General features: G+C 42.7%; 2 protein-coding genes across 2 annotated transcripts; one reads left to right on the top strand and one right to left on the bottom strand.

Moving 5' to 3' along the window:
- Positions 1-1986: 1986 nt before the first annotated feature.
- ACOD1 (aconitate decarboxylase 1) lies at positions 1987-9227 on the top strand. The gene is given in 6 exon segments (XM_072854115.1): positions 1987-2041; positions 2044-2132; positions 3519-3680; positions 4869-4958; positions 6942-7147; positions 8020-9227. Coding segments are annotated over 6 exon segments (1557 nt in total). The 3' UTR covers positions 8975-9227.
- Positions 9228-10627: 1400 nt separating this feature from the next.
- LOC140646319 (glutamine amidotransferase-like class 1 domain-containing protein 3, mitochondrial) lies at positions 10628-16099 on the bottom strand. Its single transcript, XM_072850041.1, has 4 exons — positions 15851-16099; positions 14310-14481; positions 12215-12419; positions 10628-10907 (listed from the first exon to the last, which is right to left on the bottom strand). The coding sequence occupies exons 1-4, from the start codon at positions 15956-15958 to the stop codon at positions 10715-10717; spliced, it is 678 nt and encodes a 225-aa protein (XP_072706142.1). The 5' UTR covers positions 15959-16099; the 3' UTR covers positions 10628-10714.

Raw genomic sequence — 16099 nt, 5'->3', positions numbered from 1 at the left:
GGCGAGGCACATCACAAGTTCTGGCTCCCATCTGAATTCACTTTGGAGTCTTGACATGGGATTAAAGGCAGCTGGGCCTCTGCATTTCTTTGCTGTCATAGGTGTTTCAAAGTGTCGGGGTGTAGTAAGACATTGTAAGCTGTAAACTGTTGTATAGGCCTTGTTTTGAGGCACGATGCAGGCTGAAGATGCAGTCCTGCAGGCTAACTACACTATGCCTTCTAGAGATAAAGAGGGTTATGAGCCATTTTTTGCCTCATTCTGATTGTGGTCTTTCCAGTATAATGCCACCTGTATTAGAGCAGCCATTAGACCAATAAATTAGATTATCAGTGATTACGTTACTGCCTACTTTTCAGCTGTTCAGCTGTATTAACTATTGCCTCCATTGGAGTTGTCAGGGGAAATGAAAAGGGTCCCACATTGATTCTTATGTTAGGAAAATTCCCCTTACCTGGCTGTGGTGTCTCCTTTGTGCCATCCAGTAGCATAGAGGGGTCAAGGAAGAAGTATGTATGTGTTTGTAGGGCTGGGGTTTAGAAGTCCTGGGCCTCAGGCTCTTTGGGTACATCTGTGAACAGACACACTACTGCTTCTGTCATTCAAGGCATTCTGTTACCCAGTGCAATTTTCAGCATCAAGTTAGGCACCTGAAGACAACTTCCATAAGCAGAGCTGGCTCAAGGCACAGGCAAAATAGGCAAATGTCCGTGTTAGAGCTTGCTGGGGAACAACTGATCCCCTCTTATCTCTTTTTACCTGCCCGTGCCCTCCCAAAATTTCTCAGAATACTGCTAGCCCTACTTCTCTCTCCCTCTGCTTGTGGTGCTAGATTTAATTTTGCATTTCCAAGGCAATGAAACTCAGTTTTACCTGACAGCTGAGAATCCCTAAGATGGCTCTGGAGACAGGCTGGACCAGCTCAGAAAGGGGTCTGCTCAGCATCAGTGCTGGTGCGAGGAAGAGGAGGACTATGTGTCCAAGGACGGGAGCGGGGAGAGGACAGAGCCTGAAACAGGACCTTTCCATAGTAGTTAGAACCACTCAAATAAATGTTTAACTTCACCTATAGACTAGTGCTGGTCTCTACCTGGAAGCACTCAGGAATGAGATAAAGCTTTTCAAAATTATTTGAGGCTAGGCTGAGTAAAGGGCTGAGGTTCCTGAAGTTTTAGGCAGCGCTTAAGCATGGAAGCGGAAGACTGCAATTCTGAAAAGACTTGATACTTGGTTCTCTAATCCAGGAGGTTCCCAAACTTCAGACACACATTACTTTTTCACTTCAGAATTATTCAGTGACCTCTACTCATGCTCCTCTGGGGTCTGCTCCCTTCCTGACGGGATGGGCAGGGATTTCTCACTCACTATCTTGTAGTAGTCTGGAATTCCCACAGAATCGAAATCCCTAAACTGGTGGTGGGATAAGTGCCTCCTTCCTCAGAGAATAAATCCTTGCCTGAGATGCAGAAAACCTGCTAGTAGAAATGATGGCCTCACATAGCGATTCATGCTGTTAAAACACTATTAAATGCCAAGAGCTGCCTTAATCCAATTTATGGTCTGAAAATCTTACGGCACACCTTTCCCATGTCTGAATTGTATGTATTATAGAGGAGACAGATATAGTGAAAGAAGAAAAAAACAAAACAAACCAACAACAGGTTGTTTAAATTAAAACAGCCTTTGCCATCCAGTAGTCTAGTACCTCTCCCATCCATGGCCTACTGTGATTCCCCAAGGTCAGCCTGACTCACCTGATGACCTCTTCTCTCCATGCTACCAAATGTAAGAAAGACACTCAAATTAATATATCAGTTTCTATCTGGTAATAAAATATCACATACATCCATTTACACGTGGCGTGTATGTGGCAGACAAAGTCCTATCACACACATACCAGCAGTTTATAGTACAGTTAGTCAGAGGAAAGTTGAAAGTGAAGAAAAAGGAACATTTCCAGACAGAGGAGGAAATGGGCAGGACAAGATGAGCAAGAAAAAAGGCCTAATATTTCTTCCCCCACCCCAGACACACATATATAAATAGTGAGTGATTTGCCCTGCTCGCTGGCCTCCACTCGTTTGCTGCATCTCTCTGGGACCACGCACCATCTCTCCAAGATGTGGGCAAAGGTACTGTCTTGTTTCTTTGCACTGTAAGAAAGATACACTTTTCTGTTTAAGCTTTTGTATCCTCATTCTATATGTTTCAGTAGGCATACATCACACCATGGGATATGTGGTTCACCTGCTTTAAATGACTTGTGTACCTCAAGATAGTCTTAATGCTTTAGTACAAAGCTGAGTGAGAACTTACCTGAAATAATGGGTACAATTCTGGTCGCCATTGCCAGAAAAGAGAAATCCAATTGGAACAACACAATGAAAAGCTACTAGCATAGTAGGGGTGAGCCTGTATTATAAAGGAGAGAGCAGCACAGTTTGGTTTGTTTAACTTAGCAAAATGAAGGCCAAGAGGAAATATCTCCATTCTGTGTGGATATGTGCAGGGGAGTAGAAGAAGGGGAAGGACAAGGGGAAATGGAAGGAGACAATTTCCAGAGAGAAGAGCTATATTCAGTAATGCCAATATAAAAAAAGCAAGTGTGTGTATAGACTGGTTGTAAATACTATATGCCTCTACAGTGAGAAGTTTCTAATGGTCAGAAAAGGGAAGTTCTAGATTAGATTCTAATAGAGATATTAACAGCAGCTAACCGCTCCAGCCAAGAAGCAGGAGGCTGAGTTTGCATAATGGGCCAATGCTCAATGGGAAAGCAAAACAAAATTAGAAATATAATTCCCAGATCAGCAGGAGCCAGGAACAAGGAGCCACTGCTTTTCAAAGAGCTGAGATCTTGTCTTGGAGAAAAGCAGGGAGTCCATCTGGGCATTAATTCAATGGGAGCTGGGAGCCGGGGGCTGGGAGCCAGGAGCGGCGGGTGCAAGGTAGGGCTGCCAAGTCCCGTCTCCCACTGAGCTCCAAGCTCAGCAAGGCTTGGGATGGTAATTCTGCTACTCAGGTTGATTAAGTCTTGCCTCTTTGTATGGTAGTGGCTGCACTGGATTGAAATGCCACTTCCCCACTGATTTCAATAGCAATAAGAAGGTGCTATGGAAAACCAGATGTTTTTTGCTTCTATTTGTTTTATATATGTGTGTGTGTGTGTGTGTATAGATATAGTTATAAATATCTTGCAAAGTAACATCACCCACAGTGCTTACCCTCAAGGACTCAAGTCAAGGAGGAAGCAGCAGAAATACAGAACAGACAAGGACACTGGTGAAAGTATAAATAAAATATAAATAACACTGTGGCATTTCTGGGAATAAAAAGAGGAAGAATTCAAACCTTAGTTTTGCTGATACAATTCATGTAAGCAGGGGCAGGGCAACAGAAATGGCCAGCACGCTAAGCAGTGGCCCAAAACTGAAAGCAAAAAAAAAAAAAGGAAGAAAGAAAAAAACATTCTTGAAATGAAAGAAATATCTACTTATTCTTCTTTTTCCCCCTCCTAGACAATTACTGGAAATTTTGCCAACGTGATTCATGGTTTGAATGCAAACCACTTGACAGACCAAGTCATTCAGAGAAGCAAGCGAATGATTCTGGATACTCTTGGAGTGGGGCTCCTGGGTACCAGCACTGAGGTCTGCCACAAAGTGACACAGTACAGCAAGGTAAGGTGCTGGCATTCATAGCATAACCTAAGGTTTAGCTTTAAGAAAAGCAAGAGAAAATTTGGGCTATAAGGCGAAACTTTGTCATGGTGAAATTCTTTTGGGGATGGAAAGACAGACACAGTGTCCTTCCTACTGGAGACAGGGAAGCTTCATTGCTCGAGTTACTTTTAACTCTGGACGGGCAAAAGTCTGTGTAACAGACTGTATGCTAAGACCTTCCACTGCACACCCACAGTTAATTAAGAAACCCTTCCTTTCTTTCACCTATGAGATTTTATTAAAAACATCAGCAAAGCAAACATCACTTATCACTAGACTTTCAAAAATAAGGGACTGTTAAAGGGATGGAGAGTTAGTAGTGGGTTACTTAAAGTCCATAAAACATAATTGTTGTCTGAGGTACATTGGTCATGTTTCTCCTCCAGTCGTGTTCTCCTTAAACTAGAGGAGTACTTGACCTTGAGGAGAAGCCTTCCCAACACAGGAGCGCATCAATGAGGAGGAGTTTAGGCCACTGTTTTATCAGTCATACCTGCCTAGTTCGACTCAGGCTTCAGAGCCTTGTGTGCCAATAAGTTTCTTCGCACAGAGATCCCCCCTTCCCAAACCATGGCAGTTTATGCCCTTTTATTTAACTCCGTAAAGATTGCTTCATTGGCTAAAAGGTCTGCACAGCAAAAGGAAAAGAGCAGAGCCCTTTACAGTATGGGGATACCAGCATCAGGAGGCTATATATCATTTACCCAGGGCCTACTAACACATAGAAAATCAGAACCTTTAACTGAAGATCTTCCCCAACAAGATGATGACAGTCCTGAGGGAACTGCCGATGGGCGGTGAGAAGGGACATCAATGGCCAGAGGGTGTGTGAAGGTACTGAATGGCCAGGTGGATGGTGTTGGTCTGCCCCCTGAGGTCTGTTTGGGTGGAAAGAGCCCTTGACATAAGCCAACAGGAAAACAAGTTTCTTTTCATACTTTCTGGTAGAACAATATTTTTCTCATGAAAGGGAACAGTTGCGTCCCAAGAGGGTATGGTCTGATCTCAGTTACATCAGAGATACGGCACACATTTATCCTTGAGTTCGGGACTTTGAATTAATTGATGTCAATTTGTTTCAGAGATACGGCACCCATTTATCCTTGAGTTCGGGACTTTGAATTAATTGATGTCAATTTGTTTCAGATCTACAGCTCAGATATATCCAGTACCATCTGGGGCCATTTGGATTCCCGACTGCCTCCTCTGTATGCAGCTTTTGTGAATGGAGTGGCTGTAAGGGATGCTCTTTTATTTGCTCTTAAATCACACTAATTGATACCATTCTCACTCTAGACAGAACAGAATGCTCCTAAAATCTTAGTTTACTTTATTCTTGTGCCTGAAGCCTACTACAAAAATTTCCTAGACTGTTCTCCTAATGTGCTTCAACTTTCTTCCAATGAGACTGGACTCAAGGTATAATATATATCTGACCCAACTCAACAGCATCCCTTACTTTTAATGTGGGACTTCGGGCTGTTTTCAAAGGTCAGAACTCTACAGCTTGTTACAACCTTGCTACAGCTGCATTACAAAGACATACTCTAGCTCTCACTGATTTCACTGCGATCCAAATTTGACCCCAACTGGCAAAGTATAGTTACAGAAAAACACAAATACAGACAGATGCACATGTACATATACACATATAATATCACAAGGCAATTTAATCTTCATTCATGCGGTTTGCAAAAGCCAATTATGTATTTTGGACACATACTTTGTCAGTAAAGCAATAACTGACTCCTCAGACATTTGTCTAAATTCAGATTTAGGCTGAAACCATTTGAAATTGAAAGATATGCCAGTGGAGTAGACGAATTTGGCAATTATGCAAAACTAGGGAAGGTGACCAACCAAGAAAACGGTAATATTAAGCCTATCTAAATCAGTGTGACAACAAAATCAGAGGTCCAATTTGACACCTCATTTCCAATGTAGAGAAAATTACCTTGGAAATGAGATCTGGTACCTCTCGGCTCCTAGTAGCCCATGTGATATTCAAATGTGGCTGTTAGCATGTATGTGATCATTTCAGTTTACATCTCAGTCACAGGTCAATTCTAAGCGCTTATTGAAGACACCAGGTATTGGGCACAACTGTCCTTATCCCGCACTGCAGGGCATCTTCCCAGCTGGCATCAAAGTTCTTCAAGGCAGGGACTGGGTTTTCTTCTGTCTGTTCAGGAATACAGTCCTCACAAGTGTGTATTCCCAGTATTATGGGTGAAGACCTGAGTGCTGGGGAGCCTGACCACCTTCCCAGTTTGCTCTCAAGTAAGACACAGGCTAATAGGTGTGAAAGTTCAGCTTTTGAGGCAGTACTACGTCATTAAAAATGCTGTCCCTGATGCTCTCAATTCCTTGGAGGTTCTCAAAATTTTGGAGGGGGGGAGTCCGACAAGCAGTACATTGCAAACACTGAGTGCACTGCTGGGAGCAGTCTGCTTCCAGAACAGCAGCCATTTGCCACGCTGGGAATGCCCAAAATCTTCCCAAGCAGCTGGGCTCCGGGCATGGGAAAGAGGAATTGCCTGTCTGGATGCTCTCAAGGGCTAAGCAGCTCGTCCCAGTTTTAAGCCTGTAGCTTTCTCCTGCTCCCAGCAACCCCAGGGAGTCTGGTTCTTCGTGTGACAGGTCTTGTTTTGACATGCTCAAAATTCAGGCTAAAGCCTCATGTACATTTGCAGGCTTGTGCCTGTTGCTTGTGGATGATTGCACTAGAGAAGTTGTTCTGATACAACTTTCAGTTAGCAGTATGGATTCGACTGCTACAGCTTTAATGGTGTGAGCCCAAATGGCAGCATCAGTTGCAGCACAGGAGAAGTAATTTCATTATGTTTCTATGTTTTGGGGGAAGTGAAAATTCATCATTCACATGGTGGACCTAGAACTGCTGCTTTAATTATACCAGTCTAATTAAAGCAGCAAAAGCCTATTGTAGGAAAGAAGATTCATTGTCATACGGGTTCTAGACTGGTGCAACTTGAATTAGAATTATACTCCTTTGAGGCAAGATTTGTATTTCATTGCCACTTCTCAGCGAGCCATGTTGGGAGTAAAGGTCTTAAAAGAAAGACTTATGAAATTTTGTTCTCTGAGGAATATCTAGTTCTTCAGTCCTTTTTTATACCAGTTACAGTAGTTTCATTTGACTGAGCCAATCTTGCCAAGAGTTTATTTCTGATGACAAGTCAAGGCTTCTCTTTCCATTAGGTGCACTCAATGGATTTTGATGACACATGGCATCCAGCCACACACCCATCTGGGGCTGTGCTTCCCGCCGTGATTGCACTCTCAGAGGCCTTTCCTCAGAAGAAAAAAATCTCAGGTCTCGATCTGCTCTTAGCTTTCAATGTGGGAATCGAAGTGCAAGGCAGGCTGCTGCGCTTCTCCAGCGAAGCCAGGAATATTCCCAAAAGGTACATAGAAATGCTTCAAGTAGAAAGTTGAGTGGAAGGGGTTTTTTTTCAGTGTTAATACACTTAATTAAATGCCAGTTAAAATACAAATGGCACAGTTAATCATATTTTCTATGTATGTTGTTTGTCTGGAAATTTAGGAAAGGTTCATCTTAAATGTAAGTACACTTACATGACTCCTTATGGCTTAGCTAATAGATTTCTTTTTGAAAGCATTGATCAGTTTACAAGAAGGAGGTGATGACCTCCCTATTTATTAAAAACAGCAGCAAAAGGGCAACGTTTAACAGCAGAGGTCTCAGGCTTTCATGAATACATGTGGTCATGCCTCGCAAACAGTGGCTTGCTCTCAGCAGAAAGGAGTCACCAGTGCTGGGCTCTGAGCAGAGCCCAAGAAGATGGGGTGTGCTTAGAGGACAGCCTTGAAGTGTGGGATGGACTCGATCTCTTCTTGCTATTTTCTGTGTGTTCCTTCTACCAGTTTCGCAAAACTAGTTCAGAATAACAAAACTTGCCTCCCCCAATATGTATAATTTATAGATTATTATAAATTATTTATAGATAATTAATAGATGACTGTAAACTGTGATGCTTTTGCCATTATTCTGTTCAGTATGCCTTGAACTATGAGCAGTTCTAACGTTTCAATTGCCTTCTGGGGAGTACCTATTGTAGGTGGTACTATTCCAGTTTAACTTGTTCCTGGGGAAAAGCGACAACTTTTTCCATTAGGACCACACATGAATTTTGAATGTATGTTTCTTTATGGTCCAATCCGTCTTCCACAGCAGTGAAAGGAAATTGGAGCTGTGTATATAGTGAATTCAGGTGACTTTTTGAAATATGGTAATGAAGAGATTTTGTTTTCTCAGGTTTCACCCACCGACTGTGGTTGGTACAATGGGGAGTGCAGCAGCTTGTGCTAAACTGCTAGCTCTTGACCAAGTGAAATGTAAAAACACCTTGGCTATTGCTGCCTCCTATGCGGGTGCCCCACTGGCTAACGCAGCAACCCAAACGAAGCCCCTCCACGTTGGCAATGCTGCCAAGCACGGACTGGAAGCAGCTTGCTTAGCATCACAGGGCCTTCAAGGAAACAAACAGATCTTGGACATGGAGTCAGGGATAGGTGCCTTCTATACAGATTACAGCCCACAGTCTCTGCCAACCTTGCAGTCCTATCCCTGGCTGTTGGACCAGCAAGACGTGGCCATCAAACGCTTTCCTGCTCATCTTGGAACGCACTGGGTGGCTGATGCAGCATCTTCTGTTAGGAGGAAGCTTGTGGAGAGCAGTGACAACTTGCTCCCCCTTGATAAAATTGAGAAAGTCGTTCTCAAAGTCCCAGAGGTCAAATATGTGAACAGGCCCAGCCCTACCTCAGAGCATGAAGCTCGACACTCCTTCCAGTTTGTTGCATGCTCTGCTTTGCTGGATGGCAGCATGTCGGTCCAGTCCTTCGCCAGTGAGAACATTCACAGGCCAGCCTTGCAGGAGCTCCTCTGCAAAACACAGCTGGAGCACCCTCCTGATAACACACCTAGCTTTGAGAGTCTTTACTGCGAAGTGAGTGTCACACTTCGGGACGGCAACACGATCAGCGACCGCTGCGATACGTTCTACGGACACTGGAGGAAACCTCTGAAAAAGGAGGACTTGGAGAAAAAGTTTCAATCCAATGCCTCCAGCGTCCTGCCTGCAGAAGCCATAGAAGGCATTATAGAGACCGTGTACAATCTGGAAAAAGTAGAGGACAGTTCTGTATTAAGTACATTTTTATCAGGACAGTCAGCTAGAGCGCTTTCAGAGAAGCTGCGCTGCCTTTGAATGTTCCAACTGACAGCTAGACGCTGTTCACAAAGCAAACACAAAATTCAGGACAAACTCTTATTTAGTGACTCAAGCACTTTTAAATAGGACTCTGTAATAGAAAAGCCATGCTCGGTCCAATATTGTGGTGTTTGACTAAGTAAATAATTTAGCGATTACGTGCACAGCTCAGTCAGGCTGAACAGAAGATCCTCTGCTGGCACAGTCGACTTCAATTATCTTTATACCTCTAGAGGAAGAGCACTGCTTGTGCGCGACACAAAAATTTCCCTGCTTTTCTGCCAAAAATGTCTGTATGTTCTGCTTTGCTAAATAACTCCATAAAGGAAATCCAAATTCTGGAGGAGTGTGGAAATGCTGTGTCCGTAAGAAACATCACTGTGAGGACAGAAAATAAAAGCCTTTATATTTATTTCTGTAGATTTAGCTCTAAAGCCTCCATGAAGAGGCCACCTGTTACATCCGAGCTTTGACGTTTGTGCTGTAATAAACATGGCACGCATACAGAGTGGTAGCACTTAATACCCTGCAACGCATCAGGCTTCGCTGTAACGATTGGTCTTGCATTGACGAGGTAAAGGTTAGTGCCCTTCCTGATCACACCAGCTGCTGAGCAAGAGGGACAACTCAGCACTCCTCCTCATAAAAGCGTTATTTCCCAGTTCCATCTTTTGGCTGCTCCGTGGTACAGGTTTGTTCCTGCTGTAGTCCCGCTCCAGTTACAAGGCGCTCGCTCGACAAGACATGATTAGCACTAATGAGCGATGATATGTTTAGATTACTTCAGGCACTGCAAAGCATGGGCTACAGTACACTCGTTATGACCGACAGAGACCTGTGAACATCAGAACGCTTCTTATGCTGAGACAATTAAGGGTCCACAGTGACAATCAACTTACCTTGATAATGAATTCCGGGAATTTTTAGTTTCTTCAGGAGTACAAAGCCTTGCCAGATTGTGCTTCTAAGAGAGGCTGATTACCTTTGTTCACATTTGTAAGATCAAAGCACGTGTTCTAAGATATATAAAATGTACCTTCCTTAGTACACTAAACCATGTATGCAAAAAAATCACGAAATAAAGCTAATTCATTTTACTAACTAAGCCTCAAATTATTTCATTTATTAGAGCAAAACTTGTCTATTTTCCACATACAATGTATTCATTTGTACTTAAGCCTCTGACTCTTGGTTTATAAAGTCGGTTTATCTAGGAGGCTCTGCAAAAATTTCAGAAGTTCATTAGTTATACTTGCTTAAAGACTTGCAAGGGAAGAAAAAAAAAACCAAATAACCACATTCTTTTGTTTTTCCCTTCTGATTAAAAAGTAGAATTGAATTACTCAGCTATACTGAAGGTATACAGACTCATTTATAGGTATTTCATCTGTAATTATAGCTGGGCAACACCAAATGTGAATTACTGATAATCATTAGTGATGTGATAAAACCCCATTGGACAAGGAGGGTTCCTACCTTATCTTATCAAGACTGAATACAGTCAGATTTGTGAGGAAAACAAGGGGAACCTCCTCCCCCCCACAACCTTCAACACATGCTTTCTATTTTAAAAGAGAAATAAATAGGATAAACTCAGCAATAACCATCTGATGTATTACAGATATTACAAAAAAAACAAACCAAGAAATGTGAAGTTTAATAGTTGCATTATTTTATTGATACAAGCAAAGGAAGCTAAATGCTTATGCTTAGCTAAATTGATTTCCTTGCTTCCAGTCAGGCAAGTTTCAGGACTTCTTGTACCATTGTTCCAATTCCATCAAAGATTTCATGCAGAGGAGCCTTGCACATGAAAGCACAGGTAGTAACTATTTTATTGGCTTTATCCACATGAGATTCATTTACATTTTTGCAAATGTGCTTACATCCAAGCTCTGCTATAGCAGATGCTGTTTCAGCATCAGGAAATCTGTAAATTAAAAGACTGTAATTAACATAAAGAGATGATACAGCCATGAAGTTCTGCCAAAATCACTTGAATGAGAGAACTACAAGAATATTTAAGTGACTCTTTAGCTGATAATGACAAGGGAGTCAAACAGACTGCCACTGTCAGGTGGCAGTCTATATACAAGCGATCTGGTATCTTCACAAACAAGGTCTGAAATGCAGAGCCACAGTATGTCAGAAGGTACGATTCTGTTTTTAACAATCTTTTAATAAGTTTACAAGATGATACCAAGTGCAGCCATAACTGATCCTCAAAAGTTTGAGAGATGCCAGCTGAACTTGCAGACACGTTAGACCTTTTCCAAGACCTCCATATAGGGTATTCCACTGGGATTCTGCAGAGATTTTTTTTTTTTTCCCCTGGATAAGGCAGGAACAGGAGGGTGGAGGCAATCCCTCACTACCACTGCTGATAGGAAATTCCATTCAGAAGTTTTATTGGGAGTTGACAGTCCTTGAAGCAGCACTGACTTCTGCCAGGCCCTGTTCTCATCTGCCTCCCCTAAACTGGCCCCAAACCACTACCACTAGAAAAACTTTATTAAAAATCTTTGAGCAGACAAAACCCCACAGATGCAATTTAAACAGCCACTCAAATTATCACAAGGTACCAAATTTTTGAATGCCAGCTGGCCAGATGCCTATTCTTCATTTGCACATTTGCAACACGAATCATGGCCTTCAAAGGCATATGAGCTAAAATTTATCACTCAATTACCATGAATGTAACATGAAAAAATAACTGGATATCCTTGGTCACCTGCGTGTTTGCAGAGGTAGGATTCTGTAAAAGTCTCTTTGCTCTGTCACTTTTAGGACTGACAGATGCTACATCCAGTGACTCATTAGCACCCACGCAGCACAGTAAAGCCAGCGCAGGTACCTATGTTACCTTCGGTGGCTCAGAGAGTGACAGCTTAGGCAAGGGATAAGGCTACCTAGAGTTTTCATGCTACTAATTGTAATGTGTCTGTGGATGTTGATATCATAGAACATATCACAGACCAATGTATTTCTGTATTTAGGGATAAATTATTCCAACGCTGTAGCGCACAAATCACCTGACCTCACAGATTCAGTCTGTCAGCCCTGAGAGTTCTGCGCCTACTATTACTATGCAAGTGAAAATTTGAAATAAGTGAAGAATGTCACTAGTAAGTTACCCAAAGGTTACTGACACCAGAGACCTCAGACTATTCCACAGAAGACTGTCCATTTCCTAATCTTAATTCCCATGTGAATTATCTCTGTCCGTTTCCTTCTTACCTTCCATCTACGTTTTTATCTTGGCCGACCGTGACCTCACAACCAGGAAAGACTTTAGCTGCCAGGACTGGCGATATACAGCACAAACCAATGGGTTTTTTAGCACTGTGGAAAGCTTGGAGTGTGGCGCTCACATGCTCGTTGACAGTACAGTTCTTGCCATCTACAGCCCAGGAACACAGGTTCTTTGCTACACCAAAACCACCTAAAAAAACCCCAAAAACCAGAAGCTCAGATGTAAGACACTGCTAAAAGCCATTAAAGTCAATACCAGAAAGAAGTTCTCCTTTTTTACAATATAATCATGGCATACATAGGACTGTTAAGTTAGTGTACTGAAAGCTTTCAGCACATGTGATGGGTTTATGATGTTAAAAGTTTAACTGCATATTTTTTATACCACATATGTTACATAGGCCAGAAAGCTTAATCTTGCTTCAATGAGTAACAAATAGAGAAATAGGAAACCTCACATTCATTTGCTAGTGACTGGAAAAGCTGCACCATCTGATATGCACCCCTTGATAAGCAAGAGAGGGATTAGAAGAAAGGCCAACAATAGTTAAAAGTAGAGAGTGCAGTTCACAAGAGTAATGCAAACAGTGCTTTGGGACTCTACAGTAATTTCACTCTCAAGTTTTAGTTCAATACTTAAACAATTACAGGAGAGCTTTTTTCTCCACCTAGAATTCCTTTTGGACTTAAAAAAATAAAGGTTAACACAATAAAAACAAAATGGATATTACATAAAAAGGAATTGATAACATATGATTTTCAGAGACATACCACTTGTGAATGATAACATAATTTCCTATTAAAAATAATGTTGAATTTGTCTTTCGAGAAATTAGTTATAGCAATACTTTACTTGCATTTAATCTTCATTTAATTGTACAAGCAGATTGTATTTTACAGCACCTTCATTTGCTGGATTTATAACCATCAGAATAATCAAAGCAAGAAGGTTATTAGTAAGTGTAACCATGCATTATATTTCATTCCTTATGGAATGTGCACAACATCAACTTTTCTACAATAAACAAACAGAAATTTCCACAAGTACTTCAATGGACAACATCAAGAAGCTTTGCATTTTTAATATTTTTCCTTTCACTCTTTGCTCACTTTCGAGTGTTATCTGGAATCTCTGGGGTAAGATTTTAATTTTCAAACTTAATAGGGTTTATTTTGCTCTAATAGTTACTACAGCACCCCCCTTGAGCCTGGGTTATAACAGCATGAAATTAACGTGGAAAATATTTGCTAGCCTCTGCTCCCTGATCAGCCCTGATGTCACCCGCTCATTTTACCGCTGCACGTATGTTTCTCTGTGTTATATACACACTCCCTCTGCTGGCTTTACAACAGAAGACAGTGTAACAGCTTCAAAATTAACACTTGGGCACAATTGTGAAGGCAATATTTAACAGTACTATGAATATTCTGGGAAGTGATCTTCAGCAAGTCGTCATTTCCCTGTGATGCTTTGGTTTCTTCATTTCTAAAGTGATTACAGTTACCTCCGTCTGAACGGCAATTTTGTGGTCTACAAATAAGAAATTATCCATAAACATATTTAGTATAACTCAATCAGCAGCAGACCAGATACGTAATTAAAACAAAATGTACTCACATCTGACAGGGAATATAATCTACTTGGCAACCTACTATTCTGCCAACAATTTCAGAGGCCCTAAAAATAAGGCATTGCCATGTAATGTCAAGTTCTGGCCTTACTTTTCTACTCTGCTCAGTGCTCTTGTCTGCAAGTAGGTCTGCAAGTTTTCACAGTCTTTAAAAAGAAGGAACGGTGCAATATATTACCTAACACCAGAAGAAAACTCTGGCATTTTAAATTAATGAACTATAAATTAATAAATAAACCGAGATGACTTGTCAGCCCATGAGAGCTTGCGAAAACATTTTCTCATCCTCAAAAGAAAGTAAGGAAGTAAAAAAGAAAAAAACCACATACCTTTCAAATTCAAGAGTATCATTTATTCTCTAAACAGATTTAAAAATAAAAAAGTAGCAGAGGCAAAGAAGTTATTTGCAATTAAAAAAACAGAAATTATTTTCTTTTAAAAGCACTTACCAGGGAAAATGACTGCATCGAATCCACTAACTTTCAGTTCGGCCAAATCCTGAATGTTTCCTCTTGCCAATCTGGCACTTTCAACTAACACATTTCTTTTCTCTTCTGTTGGACTTCCTTTTAGGTGATTGACTACATCCTTTTGCTCAATATTGGGGGCAAATATCTTCACCTAGGATACAGAGATGAAGCAATTTTGTTAATGTAAACAGAACTCATACATATTGGTCACAATAAAGAACATTTAATGAAAACAGTTTTATTCCTTAAGTCTCTTATCCAAGAGAATTGGATTCCACAGGATGGATCTATTGTATTAAATATCTAAAGTGGCAGGTGACATATTAGGATGGGTAAACCCAGCCATCATCCCCATCCTACTCCTGCAGCTGTTTGACAGGAGTGCATTCTTATGCCAACATTAAGCTTACTGATTTTGCCAGGGCCTGCCTTCCCTCGGCGGATAACCCCAAGGACAAACAGAGCACCACAATTTATACCAGCAGCCTGACTGGACACACAGCTGAGTCGCAGAAAGGCTGCTCTTAACTGCTATGGGATCAGAGTGCTAAAAGAGTTTTACAAAAAAGTTTAAAAGATACAGATGCAAATTTTACAAGCATTTCCAGTACAGACATTAGAGTTACTTGCTTCCCTGAAAGACTGGGAGCAGGAAGGAAAAACAAAACACGGAAGAACATATTTTGGTTAGGCACAAAAGGGGTAAGCTGCATCAAAATTATAAAGTTCTGTGAAAGGTGTACCGCAGGAGCTGTTTTCACACATCTGTTTTGATGCTTGCTTTGCAGACTTCTCAGCGCTCGCTGCTTCAGTTAATTTTAGAGGACAATTTTGTGCTAAATACGGGGGTGCTGTTGTTATCATCAGACACCTGAGCGCGGCTACATGCAGACAGAAAGGGACCACCTTCCGCCCTCTGAAGCCACAGACAGGAGCAAAGCACAGCACCACATCCTGCTCCAGGCTTTTCCAACCACTCCCAGTCACCGAAAAAGCCCAGAAACAGCTAGCAGAAAACAAGCAGGTGTACCCGAGCGAGGACGAGGGCCTGACTTCTGCAAAAGCGATCGGAAAGCAGATCAAGAATTTTGCCCGGGCCCCATCTTCAGCTCCCTGCAGCCCCCTGCAGAGTGGCTGCGGGGACAGAGGAGCAGGGCAAGGTCTCCTGCCACTCCTCACTCCCAGCTTCAGCCGCCTGCATGCGACCGCTGCTCCCGTCGGGGACATTCACATATTTGGGATAGGAAAGGAGGAATAAGGTAAGGAGGGAGGTTATGGCTGAATAGGCTTTGCAGTGTGCAGTGGCGGAAGAAGACCCACCGTGAGCAGCAGGGGCTCCGATCCCGTAAACAGCGGGAGCCACAGGATGGCCTACCCCGGGCCCCGGCACAGGGCGGAAGGCCAAGGCCGGGGTCCCTCGGCTGCTGAGGGGCGCAAAGAGCCGGGGGAGAGCCTGTCACACGCGGCTCCACACACACCCCGCGGGCACTCCCCTCCCCTCCCTCCCCGCCGCCCCCTACCTCCGCGCCGCCGCGGCTGAGGTGCACCAGGGCCGCCGAGGCCTCGTGAATCTCGCTGCCGTCGAAGACGCCGCAGCCGGCGAGAACCACCGCCACCCGCTTGCCCATGGCGGCCCCCCGCCGCCAAGCGCCCGCCCCTCAGGCCCGGGCAGGGGCTGCTCAAGCCGGCGAACCCGGCCCTCACAGCACGCTCCTTCCCTCCATCCCTCTCTCGCTCCTTCCTTCCTTCCTTCCTTCCTTCCTTCCTTC

The sequence above is a fragment of the Ciconia boyciana genome, chromosome 1 (assembly GCF_034638445.1).
Source record: "Ciconia boyciana chromosome 1, ASM3463844v1, whole genome shotgun sequence".
Lineage (NCBI taxonomy): Eukaryota > Metazoa > Chordata > Aves > Ciconiiformes > Ciconiidae > Ciconia > Ciconia boyciana.
Note: the sequence above shows the minus strand (reverse complement) of the source record. Positions and strands in the feature narration are given on the sequence as shown.